We start from the raw sequence: 17850 nt of genomic DNA, 5'->3' as shown, positions 1-17850 counted from the left end.
ACACACCTACTCATTCAAGGGTTATGCTTTATTTTTTACGTTGTAGAATAATAGTGAAGACATCAAAACTATGAAATAACACCTATGGAATCGTGTATCGACCAAAAAAGTGTTAAACAAATCAAATTATAGTTGATATATTTGTGATTCTTCAAAGTAGCCAACCTTTGCCTTGATGACAGCTTTGCAGACTCTTGGCATTCTCTCAACCAGCTTCATGAGGTAGTTACCTAGAATGCATTTCAATTAACAGGTGTGCCTTGGTAAAAGTTCATTTGCGGAATTTCTTTCCTTCTTCATGTGTTTGAGCCAATCAGTTGTGTTGTGACAAGGTAGGGGTGGTATACAGAAGATAACCCTATTTGGCAAAAGACCAAGTCATATTATGGCAAGAAATGACAGTCCGTTTTTACTGTAAGACATGAAGGCCAGTCAATACGGAAAATATCAAGGACTTTGAAAGTTTCCTTCAAGTGCAGTCGCAAAAACCGTCACGCTCTATGATAAAACGGGCTATCATGAGGACCGCCACAGGAAAGGAAGACCCAGAGTTACCTCTGCTGCAGAGGATAGGTTCATTGGAGTTACCAGTCTAAGAAATTTAAGCCCAATTAAATGCTTCACAGAGTTCAAGTAACAGACACATTTCAACATCAACTGTTCAGAGAAGACTGTATGAATCAGGCCTTCATGGTTGAATTGCTGCAAAGAACCCACTACTAAAGGACACCAATACGAAGAAGAGACTTTGGCCAAGAAACATGAGCAATGGACATTAGACCGGTGGAAATTGGTCCTTTGGTCTGATGACCGCTGTGTCGTTGTGAGACGCAGAGTAGGTGAACGGATGATCTGACGATCTCTTCATGTGTGTTTCCCACTGTGAAGCATGGAGGAGGAGGTGTGGTAGTTTGAGGGTGCTTTGCTGGTGCGACACTGTCAGTGATTTATTTAAAAATTCAAGGCACACTTAACCAGCATGGCTACCACAGCATTGTGCAGTGATACACCATCCCATCTTGTTCTGGGCTTAGTGAGACTATCATTTGTTTTTAACAAGACAATGACCCAAAACACACCTCCAGGGCTATTTGATCAAGAAGGAAAATTATATGTTGCATCAGATGACCTAGCCTCCACAATCACCCAACCTCAACCCAATTGAGATTGTTTGGGATGAGTTGGACCACAGAGTGAAGGAAAAGCAGCCAATAAGTGCTCAGCATATGTGAGAACTCCTTCAAGACTATTGTAAAAAGATTCCTTGTGAAGCTGGTTGAGAGAATGCCAAGAGTGTGCAAAGCTGTCATCAAGGCAAAGGGTGGCTACTTTGAAGAATCTATTTAGATTTGTTTAACACTTTTTTGGTTACTTCATGATGTGTTTTGTCATAGTTTTTATGTCTTCACTATGATTCTACAATGTAGAACATAGTAAAAATAAAGAAAAACCCTGGAATGAGTAGGTGTGTACAAACCTTTGACGGGTACTGTACATGCCTTCCTCTCTCATACTCAGTTTAGTGGGAACTGTGTGAATAAGCACCAGGAAGGATGCTCACTCTATCTATCCCCCTCTCCTCCTCTTCAATCACTCACATACCATCCTATTCAACTCCTCCCTTACTCCTCACACACACAATCGATCTGAGGAGAGCAACGCTGTTTTGTTTCCATCATTTATTCATCCCTCCCTCCCTCCTTTCCTCCCTCCGCCGAGCAAAACGGACAGAATTGAGGGAGGCAGGAGGAGAGGAAAGGTTCAATCAACAGCACTAACACCGCCTCAGAGTGAGGGCGACACGGAGACCGAGAGAGAGAGAGAGAGAGAGAGAGAGTGAGAGAGAGTGAGAGTGACACCTACACAGCAAGTGAGCGAAGCAGAGGCGAGAGCTAGAGCAGAAACGAGTGAGAGCAAGATACAGTAAGGTAGTGAGTGAGAAGCATCTCAGCTGTCTGTCAAGTTGCTGCAGGAGGACAGTCTGCTATTTACAGCTAGACGATCTGAGAGGCTAACGCACATGATAAGAGCACTTTATCAACACCGCGAGTGTTTCGCTACAACCGCAACAACATCCGCTAAACATGTGTATGTGACCAATACAATTTCATTTGATTTGATTTGATGAGCGCAAATGTGTGTGTGTGTGTGTGTGTGTGTGTGTGTGTGTGTGTGTGTGTGTGTGTGTGTGTGTGTGTTTAGATGTTGATGTAACTGAAGGCCAGTGCAGGGTCGACAGATTGATCGCAGATCATGATGAAAGACAAAGTGTTTATTGAAGACGGATCCCTAGAGTCACAAAATCCATCTCTCTCTCTCCTGTTCTGTATTGTATCATCAGTATATCCATGGTCACTCGCTCTCTCTCTCTCTCTCTCTCTGTCAGTATAGCTAGCTATGGTAGTGTTATCAGAGTCGCCTCATTGCTTTGACACACTGAGGGACTCATGAGAGAGAGAGAGAGAACGCAAGAGGAAAACTGATACTCTAGGCTGACTGGAGTGTTCCAGCCCTCGCTGAAGCCATCTCATGGTGGTTCTGTGTGGCTCAGCTGGTAGACGCACTGACTGTTGTAAAACACTTTGGATCAACGTGTCTGCTAAATGGTATAGGACATCTGAACGGTTTTAGGCTGATATCAAACACGGCTAGATACACAGTAACGGCAAATGCTGTAAATCAACGGGTGAGGATGGGGGGGGGTATCCGTGGGATATGACTTTGGGAGGGGGGGTATCCGTGGGATACAAATAGCAAAGCCACGATCTCTATACCAGGAAGGTATGTTAAACCAGAGGAGTAACAATCCTTATTTTTTTATTAACTCTTATCAGCTAGTTTTCGCCATTTTCTTCGATTATGTTCCTCACTGTGTGTGGTTAGGTCGCAGTCAGACTCACTCTTGACCATGCGTTTGCTGGTGTCAGAGCTCACTCAGTATGTGTGTGGTTGAGAGCATGTGGTCATGGTGTGTTTTTTTGTGATTGTCACATAGACCCGATAGGTGCAGTGAAATGTTTGTTCTACAGGGTCAGCCATACTAGTACAGCGATTGAGGGTTAAGTGCCTTCCTCAAGGTGACAATTACAGATCTTTCAACTTGTCGTCTCGGGTATTGGAACTAGCGACCTTTCATTTTACTGGCCCAACGCTCTAACCACTAGGGTAACTTTCGCCCTGGTGTGTGGATGAGAATGTGTACTCGTGGTCCGGGTTGCAGGTCAGACTCACTCTTGACGGTCAGGACCATGCTCTTGCTGATGTCGGAGCCCACCCCGTTGGAGGCCTGACACAGGTAGTAGCCCCGGTCCTCCTCCAGGACGTGACGAATCAGCAGGGAGCCGTTCCCCATGATCTGGATCCGACCGGTCAGAGGCACTGGGTGGTACTGCTGGGGGTTCCCTGTACCTAGCGAGGGGGTGAATTTCGCTGATGATTGCAGTATGGTTATCAAGATCATAATCCACTATATTATAGTGGTTCTGTGTGACTCAGCTGGTAGACGCACTGACTGTTGTAAAACACTTTGGATCAACGTGTCTGCTAAATGGTATAGGACATCTGAACGGTTTTAGGCTGATATCAAACACGGCTAGATACACAGTAACGGCAAATGCTGTAAATCAACGGGTGAGGATGGGTACCTTTGGCGTGCTTCCACATGACTTTGGGAGGGGGGTATCCGTCCACGGAGCAGTTGAGGACCCCCGCCTTGCCGTAGATCCCATCCTGGTTATTGGGCTGGACCACAAACTGAGGAGGCACTGTAAGGAGGGGAGGGAGAAGATTCAACTTGGAGCCTGACGGTGGGACTCTGTCTGTCTGTCTGTCTGTCTGTCTGTCTGTCTGTCTGTCTGTCTGTCTGTCTGTCTGTCTGTCTGTCTGTCTGTCTGTCTGTCTGTCTGTCAACCGGCCCTGTCTCACCTGTGACAGTGAGCTGCCTCTCAGAGCTGACGGTGGCGGCGTCGTTGCTAGCGATGCAGGTGTAGTTGCCGTTGTGCTTGAGCGACACCTTGCCGATCTGCAGCGAACTCATGTACTCCTTGGTCTCGATGTTGACGCCGGACGAGGGCGCAACCTCCTGGCCGTCCTTACGCCAGGTGATGTGGATGGGCATGTCGCCAGACGACACCACGCAGGCGATGTACATGAGCTTCCCAATGGAGGTGGGGGGGAAGTCAAAGGGTTGGATCAGAGGGGGCACTGAGAGACGGAAAACAGGAGGGAGGGAGAGATAGAATAAGAGGAGAAAGAAAGCATGAGGAGGAGGAGGGAGAGGGTCAAAAAGGGAGGGACAGAGAGGGAGGGAAGCAGATGCATACATACATGTGTGTGTGAGAGAGAGAGAGAGAGAGAGAGAGAGAGAGAGAGAGAGAGAGAGAGAGAGAGACAGAGAGAGACAGAGACAGAGAGAGAGAGAGAGAGAGAGACAGAGAGAGATGGATGGATGGATGGATGGATGGATGGATGGATAGTTCATATTGAGTGATTCAGACTGGGTGGTGGGCTGGTTAGTAGTTGGTGGTAGGTGACCTTCCCTGTGATCTCCAGTCAGTCTAATCCTGGAACCCAGCGTCTCCCCGGCCCCCCAACCCTCTCCACTCCAGCCCATAATAGCTGCTCTAATTAGAGCCCATTCGGCAGAGGGAAGAATGGCGTTGCCATGGTGACCACAGTAGGAGTGGGGGGCAAGGAATGAGGTGTGTGTGTGTGGGGGGGGGGGGGGGGGTAGAGCTGAGACATCTGGGGGATTTAATTTGGGCCTCGTTAAAATTAATCTAATTAAATCAGAGAAATGACGAGATGCACACACACACACACACAAACACACCAGATGACACACCCTTCCGTCTTCCTATGGCAAGCACACATTGAACCTCATCAACACACTATAAAACAGGCAACACGCAAGCTGTGCAGTCTTGACCCTGTGCTCTGACGCACGCACACACACACACACCCATATATATCTGCACAATAGCACTCTTGCTTTATGCAATTGCTGAGTGGTTGAGAGGCTGTAGCAGGCCGCTCCGGCCCGTAATCAGAGGTCATTAGAGGCTACGCGTGCGCTCTCTCGCTCTTTCACTATCTCACTTGCTCTTTCTCCCACAAATTCATTCAAACACAAAACTAACCCACTCACAAGCATACTCAAATGCACACACACACTTAGTGACGTACACCCCCCCCCCTTCTCCCAATACACAGCATCCAGTAACACAGACAGCCACAAGCGTACAGAGAGGCTCTTGGACTAGAACTGGACACACAAATGAACGACTACCCCACCACACTTCCTGTAGAGTAAGTGACCCCTGACCTTTGACTTGGACGTAGACGGTCTGACTGATGAAGATCTGTGGTTGGATGAGCACGCTGCAGAGGTACGCCCCCTCGTCCAACACCTTCTGGACGTCACTTAGCTTCAGAGTACCATTCTCATACACCACCTGAGATCAAGATTAGGATTAAGATTAAGTTTAAGATGAACATTAGAATGAATATTAAGATTCCCCGACCATGGGAATGCCAGCACTTTAACAGTTTACATTTATACAGGGCCCGCATCCCAAATGGCACCCAATTCCTAATATAGTACGCTACTTTTAACCAAAACCCAAATAACGACAACAATCACCTCTGCATCATGCTACATGTACACATAAATGGTCATATCTCAGATACAACGTGTCTGTTTCCCTAAACTGCGCTCTGTAGGGCTCTGGTCAAAAAGCACTACGAAGGGAAAAGAGTGCAGTTTGAGGACACAGACACGTTGTATCTGAGCTGTAACAATTTATTTGTACATGTAGCATGATGCTGAGGTGATTGTTGTCGTTAGTTGTTTTTTTTCTTGTTACTCTTGTTTGCGTTTGTGTACAAAATTGAGAAAATCGTGGAGAGAGGAAATGCGCCCACCTGACGATGGTTGTCGGGCAGCAGAAGCCCCTCCTTGTACCACTTGATTGAGTAGTAGGGATAGCCAATCACACGGCAGTTTATAAAGGTGTTCCTCCCAGCCACCGCCGTGATGTTACGCATATCCCTGATCCTGGGGGATCCTGAGAGAGAGAGAGAGAGAGAGAGAGAGAGAGAGAGAGAGAGAGAGAGAGAGAGAAAGAGAGAGAGAGAGAGAGAGAGAGAGAGAGAGAGAGAGAGAGAGAGAGAGAAGACAGAGAGAGAGAAGAGAGAGAGAGAGGGGACAGATAGAGAGAAGAGAGAGAGAGAGAGGAGAGAGAGAGAGAAGACAGAGAGAGAGAGAAGAGAGAGAGGTAGAAAGAGAGACAGAGGTAGAGAAGAGAGAGGAGAGAGATATGGGGTAGTCAGAGGGTAGTGAAGAGAAGGAGGGGGAAAGAGGGAGATCATCAGATGAGGTTGTGGAGAAAAGGGAAGGAGGGAAAGAGGAGGGAAGGAAATGAGGGAGGGAGGATCGGGTGTATGAATGGATAGGGGGTTATAATGCCCTGTCCCATTTCAGTCAAATCTGTTCGTGTGTGTGTCTGTGCGTGTGCGTGCATGTAACTGTGCACGTGTCTATTTCCTGTGTTATGGTGAGAGTACAAACGTAATCATTGTAATACATTTCTGTTGCAGTTTCCTGACTATCTTTGCACGTCCTACTGTAGGTGATTTTAGCTTGTAGATTCATTACAAATTCTAGTCTCATATACGTCTGTGCCAGACGGCTTGAATACACCACAAGTTTGCATTTCCTGGAAAATTCTCAGCAACAAAAGAGTGATCAAATGAAGACCCTACATCTGTATCAACACAGGTTGAGTCCCTAATGGCAGTCTATAGGCTCTGGTCAAAAGTAGCACATTGTATAGGGAATAGGGTGCCAGTTGGATGCATCCACAGTCAGTTCGAGGATGACGGTTGGGGAGAATGGAAGAGGAAACACAATGCACGATGAGTGTGTTACCATGGGCAACAGGGCTGGAGGACCCAGAGAGGACCAATGGTGAGAGACGATGGGGACAGAGAGATGACAGACAGGGGAGAAAGTGAGGTGTGATGCGTTCATCGGGAGAGCGCCGGGTTGATTTAGTACGAGTCCACTCTCTTCTCTCTTTTTCTCTCACTCTTTCTCTCTACTTCTCCTCGCTCTGTTGCTTCCTCGGTGTGCGTTGGTCTTTGAAGTCACAGCTCTGACAAGTCGACCGCAGATGTATTATCCACCAGCTCTGTCACGCTGCTCCCTTCTCAGACACCGTCTCACACACCGTCCCTCACACACTGTCTCACACACCGTCCCTCACACACCGTCTCACACACCGTCTCTCACACCGTCCCTCACACACCGTCTCATACACCGTCCCTCACACACTGTCTCACACGCCGTCTCACACACCGTCTCACACACCGTCCCTCACACACTGTCTCACACGCCGTCTCTCACACCGTCTCATACACCGTCCCTCACACACTGTCTCACACGCCGTCTCTCACACCGTCCCTCACACACCGTCTCACACACCGTCCCTCACACACTGTCTCACACGCCGTCTCACACACCGTCCCTCACACACTGTCTCACACACCGTCCCTCACACACCGTCTCACACACCGTCTCTCACACCGTCCCTCACACACCGTCTCATACACCGTCCCTCACACACTGTCTCACACGCCGTCTCACACACCGTCTCACACACCGTCTCACACACCGTCCCTCACACGCTGTCTCACACCGTCTCTCCCTCACACACCGTCTGTCCCTCACACACTGTCTCACACGCCGTCTCACACACCGTGTCTCTCACACACCGTCTCACACACCGTCTCACACACCGTCCCTCACACACTGTCTCACACGCCGTCTCTCACACCGTCCTCACACCGTCTCACACACCGTCCCTCACACACTGTCTCTCACACACCGTCCCTCACACCGTCCCTCACACACTGTCTCACACGCCGTCTCTCACCGTCCCTCACACACCGTCCCTCACACACTGTCTCACACGCCGTCTCTCACACCGTCCCTCACACACCGTCTCACACACCGTCCCTCACACACTGTCTCACACGCCGTCTCTCACACCGTCCCTCACACACCGTCTCACACACCGTCCCTCACACACTGTCTCACACGCCGTCTCACACACCGTCCCTCACACACTGTCTCACACACCGTCCCTCACACACTGTCCCTCACACACTGTCTCACACGCGTCTCTCACACCGTCCCTCACACACCGTCTCACACACCGTCCCTCACACACTGTCTCACACGCCGTTCACACACCTCCTCACACACCGTCCCTCACACTGTCTCACACGCCGTCACACCGTCCCTCACACACCGTCTCACACCGTCCCTCACACACTGTCTCACGCCGTCTCTCACACCGTCCCTCACACACCCTCACACCGTCCCTCACACACACCGTCTCACACACCGTCCCTCACACACTGTCTCACACACCGTCCCTCACACACTGTCTCACACGCCGTCTCACACACCGTCCCTCACACACTGTCTCACACACCGTCTCTCACACACTGTCTCACACACCGTCCCTCACACACTGTCTCACACGCCGTCTCTCACACCGTCCCTCACACACTGTCTCACACACCGTCCCTCACACACTGTCTCACACGCCGTCTCTCACACCGTCCCTCACACGCCGTCTCACACGCCGTCTCTCACACACTCTCACTCACACATGAATTCAAATGTAATGTAAGTGTGTGTTTGTGTGTCTGCGTGAAAGTGCAGTTTGGTGGATGTTATTGCAATTGAGTGTATCGTCAGTAAGTCAATATTGAGTGTGTTCCTGTGGAGTGTAAGTGTGTGTATATGCAAGTGTGGGGGGGGTACTTTTGTTTTAGTGTAAGTTACTGTGATTGAGTGTATCATCTGTCAGTGTGTATCAGTGTGTATGTGGATCAGTATGAGTGTGTGTTACTGCAAGCAGAGCGTGTGTTACTGTTGGGTTTGAGAGTCCCTGGCAACAACTCATTCTCACTCCAATGTAGCATTCTGGCATGTCTCCTTAGAGCAGACACACGTGTCATAACTGAGCGTCTTGCTGAAAGAGATGGGGAGAGAGAAAGGGAAGAAATGGAGAGAGAGGATGGAGAGGTGGAGAGGGATATGACTCTGGCCAGCAGTGCCACTCCTGCTCCCTGTCGTCCCCGACGATCAACGCCGTGACAGTGACATCACCAGGCCTGTCATCAATGCTCCCCATCACCTCTCTGACACATGCTCAGATGAGACTTGGCTCTCTTCTCCTCTTCTCACTCTCTCCTCTCCTCCGTTCTCACTCTGATATGGCTCTGGCCATCAGTGCCACTCCTCCTCCCTGTTGTCCCCGGCGATCACCGCAGTGACAGTGACATCACCAGGCCTGTCATCAGTGCTCCCCATCACCTCTCTGACACAAGCTCAGATGAGACTTGGCTCTCCTCTCCTCCGTTCTCCCTCTGTTCCTCACCATCTGTCTCACCACCTCTCCATTTCCTCCTCTCTGCGTACCTCTCTCTTTTTCTGAATCTCTCTCTCTATGCCCTACTATCCTCCATCTCACACTCTTTGTAACCCCCTATCTTTCAGTCTTCACGACTCTCTCTCCCTCTCTCTCTCTCTCTCCCATTCTCTCTCTCCCCCTCTCTCTCCCATTCTCTCTCTCCCATTCTCTCCCCCTCTTTCATTCTCTCTCTCTCTCGCTCTCTCTCTCGCTCTCTCCCATTCTCTCTCTCTCTCCCCCTCTCTCTCTCTCTCTCTCTCTCTCTCTCTCTCTCTGTCTCTTCTTTCAGACTGTGGCTGCCATGGTCGTCCCTCTGTCTCTTTCTTTCTGGAGGAATACCCTGTTCACTCTCCTGGCTTTGACACTCAAACTGTGTGTGTGTGTGTGTGTAATAGAGAGAGTGTGAGAGTGAGTAGAGAGAGGGGAGGGACAGAGCGAGACAGTGACAGACAAACATATGGGCTGGAAGAACAAAGACTGATAGAGAACTGGCAAGAGTAGAAAAACAACAGATATTTGGAAAGAACAAATGATGGCATGGGGACAAACAAGTAGCACACACACACACACACACACACACACACACACACACACACACACACACACACACACACACACACACACACACACACACACACACACACACACACAGAGAGAAAGCAAGGGAGAAGGAATGTAGAGAAGGGGGAGTGGAAAGGAGGGGTAAAGGTAAGGGGGTTTGGGAGGGCGGGTATTAGAACCCAATGGCTGATATTGAAAAGTAGACAGGCACCTCTTACGTTTATGCGCGCTTGGTACTCGGCGCTACCGGCCGAGTTGCGTGCGGCGCAGCGATACACCCCTCCGTCGCGGATCTCCGGGCTGCTGACGTTGACGTGGGACACGGTGGAGCCGTCCGACAGCGTGTACTGGCTGGCCCTCACCCGAGATGGGTCCCTGGCCACAGCCTCATCATCCAGAGTCCAGGTGATGGTGGGGGGAGGGGCGCCTTTGGCAGCACACATGAGGGAGAAGGGTTCCCCCGGGACCACCACTCGCTCACTGAAGGAGGACACGATACGGGGCGTACCATCTGAGGAAGAAGGGATGGAGAGGGGGGAGAGGTTAGAGGCTAGGTATGGGGTCATTTCTGATGCACACACACACACACACACACACACACACACACACACACACACACACACACACACACACACACACACACACACACACACTTCTCAGCCTATGAGGTCTAGTTCTTGTAGATGGCAAAACACTGATAGGCGCACACATACACACACACACAACCCAAACCCACCCCTTTAACTCACACACACATTCCTTACCCTCCAGCAGTATGATGGAGAAGTCCTGTGCGGTCTGGCCCTTGCGGGTGGCGAAGCACTGGTAGGCTCCCGAATGTCTCTTCTGGGCAGCGGAGATGAACAGGGTCTCATTGTGGGCCCCCTGGATGGAGAAGTGCTGGTCGGGGAGGACGGGTTCTGTGTTGCGGTACCAGGACAGGGTGAAGTGGGGAGAACCCTGCACGGAACACGACAGAATCACCGTGCTGCTGATGCCCGTCTTCAGGTTCTTAGGAGATAGAGTCACTCTCAACGGCTCTTTGGAGAGAAGGAGGGAAGGAGAGGGAGAGAGAGGGAGAGAGAGGGGAATGGATGGAGGGAGGGAGGTAGAGAGAGAGAGATAAAGGGAAGGAGGGAAAAGGTGGTATAATTATTTTTAAAGTTAAATTACATAACTTCAGTTAGTAAATAAGTTAATGAAGTAGTTTTTCTCCAAAAAATGTAAGGGCAGATCCCCCTTATTCAAGGGTACATCACTTAAAATATATTTTATAAGTACAATACAATGTTCTGGTACAAAATGGCTGCCGTTTGTTCATCACTCAGGTGCAGTACAGTACAGAGGAGGCTAGTGGGAGGCGCTATAAGAGGACGGGCTCATTGTAATGACTGGAATGGAATAAACGGAACAGTACCAAACAAGCACACGGAAACAACGTCTTTGACTCCCTTCAAATGTATTCTATTACAGCCATTACAATGAGCCCGTCCTCCTACAGCTCCTCCCACCAGCCTCCTCTGGTACAGTACATACTGGCAGTGGAGTCGGGGCACACCGGGGTACGCCTAGAGATGTGGTGAAAACCAACTACGCCGACAGAGATGGCCGCCTCGCTTCGCGTTCCTAGGAAACTATGCAGTATTTAGTTTTTTTACGTGTTATTTCTTACATTGGTACCCCAGGTAATCTTAGGTTTCATTACATACAGTCGGGAGCAACAACTGAATATAAGAGCAACGTCAACTCACCATCATTACGACTAGATATACGACTTTCCCGAAATGGATCCTGTGTTTTGCCCACCACCCAATGGATCGGATCCCAGCCGGCGAGCCTAAAAACGTCGCCGTAAAAGGGGCAAACGAAGCGATCTTCTGGTCAGGCTCTGGAGACGGGCACATTGCGCACCACTCCCTAGCATACTACTCGCCAAAGTCCAGTCTCTTGACAACAAGGTTGATTAAATCCGAGCAAGGGTATCATTCCAGAGAGACATCAGAGACTGTAACGTTCTTTGCTTCACGGAAACATGGCTCACTTCAAAGACGCTATCGGAGTCGGTGCAGCGAGCTGGTTTCTTCACGCATCGCGCCGACAGAAACAAGCATCTTTCTGGTAAAAAGAGGGGCGGGGGGAGGGGGGGGGGTATGCCTTATGATTAACGAGATGTGGTGTGATCATAACAACATACAGGAACTCAAGTCCTTCTGTTCACCTGACTTCTGAGGCGTATATAAGGCCCTCCCCCGCCCTCCTTTCGGAAAAGCTGACCACGACTCCATTTTGTTGCTTCCAGCCTACAGACAGAAACTAAAACAGGAAGCTCCCACGCTCAGGTCTGTTCAACGCTGGACCGACCAATCTGATTCCACACTTCAAGACTGCTTCGATCATGTGGGAGTTCATTTGAAAGTGCATTGGCGATGTCGTACCCATAGCAACTATTAAAACATTCCCCAACCAGAAACCGTGGATTGATGGCAGCATTCGCTCGAAACTGAAAGCGAGAACCACTGCTTTTAACCAGGGCAAGGTGACCGGAAACATGATCGAATACAAACAGTGTAGCTATTCCCTCCGCAAGGCAATCAAACAAGCTAAGCGTCAGTATAGTGAAAAAGTAGAGTCACATTTCAACGGCTCAGACACAAGAGGTATGTGGCAGGGTCTACAGTCAATCACGGATTACGGTCTTGCTCCCAGACAGACTAAATAACTTCTTTGCTTCGCTTTGAGGACAATACAGTGCCACTGACACAGCCCACTACCAAAACCTGCGGACTCTCCTTCACTGCAGCCGACTAGAGTAAAACATTTAAACGTGTTAACCCTCGCTGCAGGCCCGGACGGCATCCCCAGCCGCATCCTCAGAGCATGCGCAGACCAGCTGGCTGGTGTGTTTACGGACATATTCAATCAATCCATATCCCAGTCGGCTGTCCCCTCATGCTTCAAGAGGGCCACCATTGTTCCTGTTCCCAAGAAAGCTAAGGTAACTGAGCTAAACGGCTAACGCCCCGTAGCACTCACATCTGTCATTGTGAAGTGCTTTGAGAGACTAGTCAAGGACCATATCACCTCCACCCTACCTGACACCCTAGACCCACTCCAATTTTCTTACTGCCCCAATAGGTCCACAGACGACGCAATCACAACCACACTGCACACTGCCCTAACCCATCTGGACAAGAGGTATACCTACGTGAGAATGCTGTTCATCGATAACAGCTCAGCATTTAACACCATAGTACCTTCCAAACTCGTCATCAAGCTCGAGACCCCGGGTCTCGACCCTGCCCTGTGCTACTGGGTACTGGACTTCCTGACGGGCCGCCCCCAGGTGGTGAGAGTAGGTAACAACATTTCCAACCCGCTGATCCTCAACACTGGGGCTCCACAAAAGGGTGCGTTCTGAGCCCTCTCCTGTACTCCCTGTTCACCCACGACTGCGTCAAGTTTGCGGACGACACTACATTGGTAGGCTTGATTACCAACAAGGACGAGACGGCCGACAGGGAGGAGGTGAGGGCCCTCGGGGTGTGGTGTCAAGAAAATAACCTCACACTCAACGTCAACAAAACAAAGGAGATGATCGTGGACTTCAGGAAACAGGAGAGGGAGCACCCCCCTATTCACATCGACGGGACAGTAGTGGAGAGGGTAGTAAGTTCCTCGGCGTACACATCACGGACAAACTGCGTAATGTGCACGTTCCATGTACCTGTGAATATGAGACACCCAGAGAAACTGACAGAGAGGGAGCGAAAATGTCAATGAGCAATAAGGCAGCTGGTGTTATGTGCTGGGGACTGCTGTGTGTGTGTGTGTGTGTGTGTGTGTGTGTGTGTGTGTGTGTGTGTGTGTGTGTGTGTGTGTGTGTGTGTGTGTGTGTGTGTGTGTGTGTGTGCACATGTGTGTGTGTGTGCACATGTGTGTGTGTGTGTGTGTGCACATGTGTGTGTGTGTGTGTGTGTGTGCGTGTGTGGGTGCGTGTGCGTGTGTGTGTGTGTGTGCACATGTGTGTGTGTGTGTGTGTGCGTGCGTGTGTGCGTGTGCGTGTGTGTGTGTATGAGTGTCCCACCTCCCCTGCCCTGTCAGGTAGGGTTTGTGTGAGTTCACCATGATGTGCCCTACGGCCAAACGGACCAACTTCCACTACCCTTACCCCCCATCCTCACTCGTCCTCACCACTCTCTCCCTCCTTCCCCCCCTCTCTCCCCTCAACATCACCATCCCATTTGTGTCTCTGTCTAGTCTCCCCAGATCTTTCGTCCCCCAAACAATACCCCCTCCTCCTCCCCTCTCCTCCTCCTCCCCTCTCCTCCTCCTCCCCTCTCCTCAGCTCCCAGTGACACACAGGGGAAGCTGCGCCTTCGGAACGCCCAGTGTTCCCTCCTGTCACCATGGCCACGCTCGGCATGGGTTCCCGAGAGGACCGAAACGGAGTGGGCAGGAGGGGAGCGAGGTGTCCCCAGAGATCAAGATCAAACTCATCCCAGAGGTGGATTGTGGCGAGGTGACAGGGGGCAAGGACACAGCCAACAGAGCTTAAACGATCCGCTCATCTCTTCCCCTCATCCCGATCAATCCCTCTCTCTCCTGGTTTAAACACCTCTGTCGGGAGAGGGTGATGAGGCGTTTGGTCATGCTGGAGGAACGCAAAGGCTGAAGGTGCAACACTTTTGTACGTGTAAACATGGTTGTATTCAGTCACGGGACAGAGCTACAGGATGATAGTGTTGTTGTATTACAATCTAGTCCCAGATGGCCAGGACACAACATCATCTTAGTATATTTCTCTGCGGTCCGATAGCACCAAACCTACACACTAGGCTTCTTCTGATACTGGATACACCTACGTAGTCCAAGGCACCAAACTGACCAATGAAAAGTCAGCCAAAACACATCCCAATAACGTGTCCACCACTTTTTTTTTTTAAGTATTTTTTTTAGGGATTTTAAAATGTCAAACGTTTTACAGTGACTGTGATATGTGGTTGTCTTACCTAGCGACCGTAAGATGAATGCACTAACTTTAAGTCGCTCCGGATAAGAACATTTGCTAAATGACTAAAAAGTCAAATGTCAATATTAATTTGTATTCTGTTAATATTGTGTGTGACTTGTGCATTAGGCCACTATGTGCAAAGCGACAAATCTACAGGCCTCCGTTCCAAACAACAAACTGTTCCGGTAACGTGGGGTGAACCAACCCAGGAACTAGTACAGGGACGTGTGACCTGTGACTCACCGATGACGTTGAGATGACCGGTCACCTCTTTAGAGCCGAAGCTGTTGGTGACCTCACAGATGTAGTTTCCGCTGTCGCCCAGACGCAGGTCGCTGACCGTCAGGCCCGTGAGACGGCGCGTCCAGCGGGAGTCGGCGGGCAACGGGCGCCCGTCCTTCAGCCAGCGGATGGTGGGGTTGGGGTAGCCCGAGGCGATGCAGGGCAGCTCCACATTATGCCCCACCTGGACCTCTCCGGACTGGAAACTGTCCAACACTGAGGGGGTGGACTCCGTAGGGTCTGGGGGGAGGGGAGGGGGTTTAGAAATACTGATATTGATCATGCTGCTATTGACTCCAAGTAATATACTGCGAAGACATATTCAAGGAAAGGAAACAAAGATAACAATAACCCATGTACTGCAAGACAGTCTTGCACCAATAGACAAAAAAGCACTTACCCACACACACACACACACACACACACACACACACACACACCAGTGGCGGTCGTTGCCGTTTAAGAGGGAGGACGATTTCAAGACAAAATGTATGAGCATGGCCTTATTTCTATTACAGCATATTAGATGACTGTCATTCATATTCCATTCACCCAGTTCAATGTAACATTGATAGATTTAGGCTACCCCATGATACTAACATGTTCTCTATACCCATCATGAGGTTGCTACAACCTAGCCTATGAATGAAAGTTTACAACATAGAGACAGATGAGACACATGGACAGACAGGGACACATTCAATACCGCCTTGCACACTCTTGCCTGCATCTAGTTGATCTAGGGTGTAATTATTTGTCCAACAGATGCAAACGAGAATTTATATTGGACAAATTCAGGTATGTTTATCCCCATTTCGTTCCGTTTGCTTCCGCTTAAGAAAAGGTTTTCAACAGAATCGGTGGAATGAATACACCCTTGATCACAAGTAAACACAGTTCACTTTCATAGCAGCCACGCTGTATTCCTTCTCGCATCTATGTGCTCTCCTCCTCTCATCTTTTCCCTTCGCAAGTGGACTTGCACAACACATCAGCTGTATGTGACCAAGCAAAAAAAAATACTACACACTGCCTACATAATTTTTGCCATATTAGCTAATGTAACGTCATTGTCAACATAGCTAATAGAACTAACGCATTTGTAAACTCGCTACAATCATGCAGTAAGTTTACAGTGTACAGCCAGTAAGCAGTGTATCACTTACACCGGTGGGCCCCGGTGGCAATACATTTGTAAAACCAAAAGCTTACCTTGACTTGGAAGAGCTCCAGTGTTGTGTTTGATAGTCATAGCAAGCTAGCTAACATAGTATCCCTCTGTTAGAGCAGTGTGTTCGAGTAGGTTAAACTAGCTAGCTGCATTTGCTAGCTAAGTAAGTGAAATGATCTCTCTCTCTTGCTTCTCCTTCATTTTGGAAGAAATGAATTGGTTCAAAACCTTTTCTCTCTTTGAGTCAAGTACTCACCACATTTTATGCACTGCAGTGCTAGCTAGCTGTAGCTTATGCCTTCAGTACTAGATTAATTCTCTGATCCTTTAATTGGGTGGATAACATGTCAGTTCATGCTGCAAGAGCTCTGATAGGTTGCAGGACGTCCTCCGGGAAGTTGCCATAATTACTGCGAAAGTCTATGGAAGGGGGTGAGAACCAGGATCCTCCTAGGTTTTGTCAATGTAGACGAGGACGGAAGCTAGCTGTCCTCTGGCTACACCATGGTGCTATCCTACAGAGTGCTGTTGAGGCTACTGCAGAGCTTCATTGCAAATGATTTGGTGACATGATTATATTTAGTATAGTTTTATCTAAAAATTATCATCTCAAAAAATGTTTTACAATTTAAACTCGTATGAAATTCACTGAGGAGGATGGTCCTCCCCTTCCTCCTCTGAGTAGCCTCTCTCTCTCTCTCTCTCTCTCTCTCTCTCTCTCTCACCCATAACAGACAGCCTGGCTCCATTGCTCTGGCGAGTCTCTCCACTGTATTTGTGCTTGGTGATGCAGCGGTAGGTGGACAGGGCATCTTCCTTCTGGACCTCTGATATGTACAGGGCCCCGAACGACGTCAGGAAAAAACGGTTCCCTGTAGGCGAGAAGAGGAGGAGGAGGAAGAGGAGGAGAGGAAATCATCAGTTCATGTGTCAAAACCACAAACACTGTCATGTCAACCCACCAAAAGCCAGTCACTGATTGATTGATTGACTGATTAGTTAATTGTTTGGCCAGCACTAGGGCTGTTACGGTGACCGTATTACGGCCACACCGGCGGTCACGAGTCATGACTGCTGTCAAATTCCAGGTGACCGTTTAATCACGGCTTTTTAAGTGCGGAGATGACATGTCTTTTTTTCCCCCTGACCCGGGTTCGAGACAGGTGCATGATAATGGCCCATTGTAAATCAAAAAAAGGCTGCACACCTCATGTAGCCTGGCCCATAAGACTATATGTGTTGATAAGGTTTGTATCACAACTAAAGTGACCAAATAACTTCTTAAAACGAATTCGCTTTTAAGTGTAGAGCCGAACTGGAATACATATGTCTACATTTTG

General features: G+C 49.3%; 1 protein-coding gene across 1 annotated transcript in view; it reads right to left on the bottom strand.

The window, feature by feature from the left end:
* The window catches only part of LOC115137506 (cell adhesion molecule DSCAML1-like), a 53256-nt gene extending 35884 nt beyond the window's left edge, over positions 1 to 17372 (bottom strand). Inside the window, exons 1-9 of the mRNA XM_065024628.1 lie at positions 17236 to 17372; positions 15301 to 15579; positions 10811 to 11086; positions 10258 to 10557; positions 5923 to 6065; positions 5324 to 5453; positions 3925 to 4203; positions 3645 to 3764; positions 3232 to 3408 (exon numbers count right to left, since the gene is read on the bottom strand). Of these exons, the coding sequence (XP_064880700.1) occupies positions 3232 to 3408; positions 3645 to 3764; positions 3925 to 4203; positions 5324 to 5453; positions 5923 to 6065; positions 10258 to 10557; positions 10811 to 11086; positions 15301 to 15579; positions 17236 to 17239 (1708 nt within the window). The 5' untranslated portion in view covers positions 17240 to 17372. The remainder of the gene's footprint in view (positions 1 to 3231; positions 3409 to 3644; positions 3765 to 3924; positions 4204 to 5323; positions 5454 to 5922; positions 6066 to 10257; positions 10558 to 10810; positions 11087 to 15300; positions 15580 to 17235) is intronic.
* Positions 17373 to 17850: the final 478 nt, after the last annotated feature.

Source organism: Oncorhynchus nerka, linkage group LG11, assembly GCF_034236695.1.
Source record: "Oncorhynchus nerka isolate Pitt River linkage group LG11, Oner_Uvic_2.0, whole genome shotgun sequence".
NCBI lineage: Eukaryota > Metazoa > Chordata > Actinopteri > Salmoniformes > Salmonidae > Oncorhynchus > Oncorhynchus nerka.
This window is presented reverse-complemented; position numbering and strand designations above follow the sequence as displayed.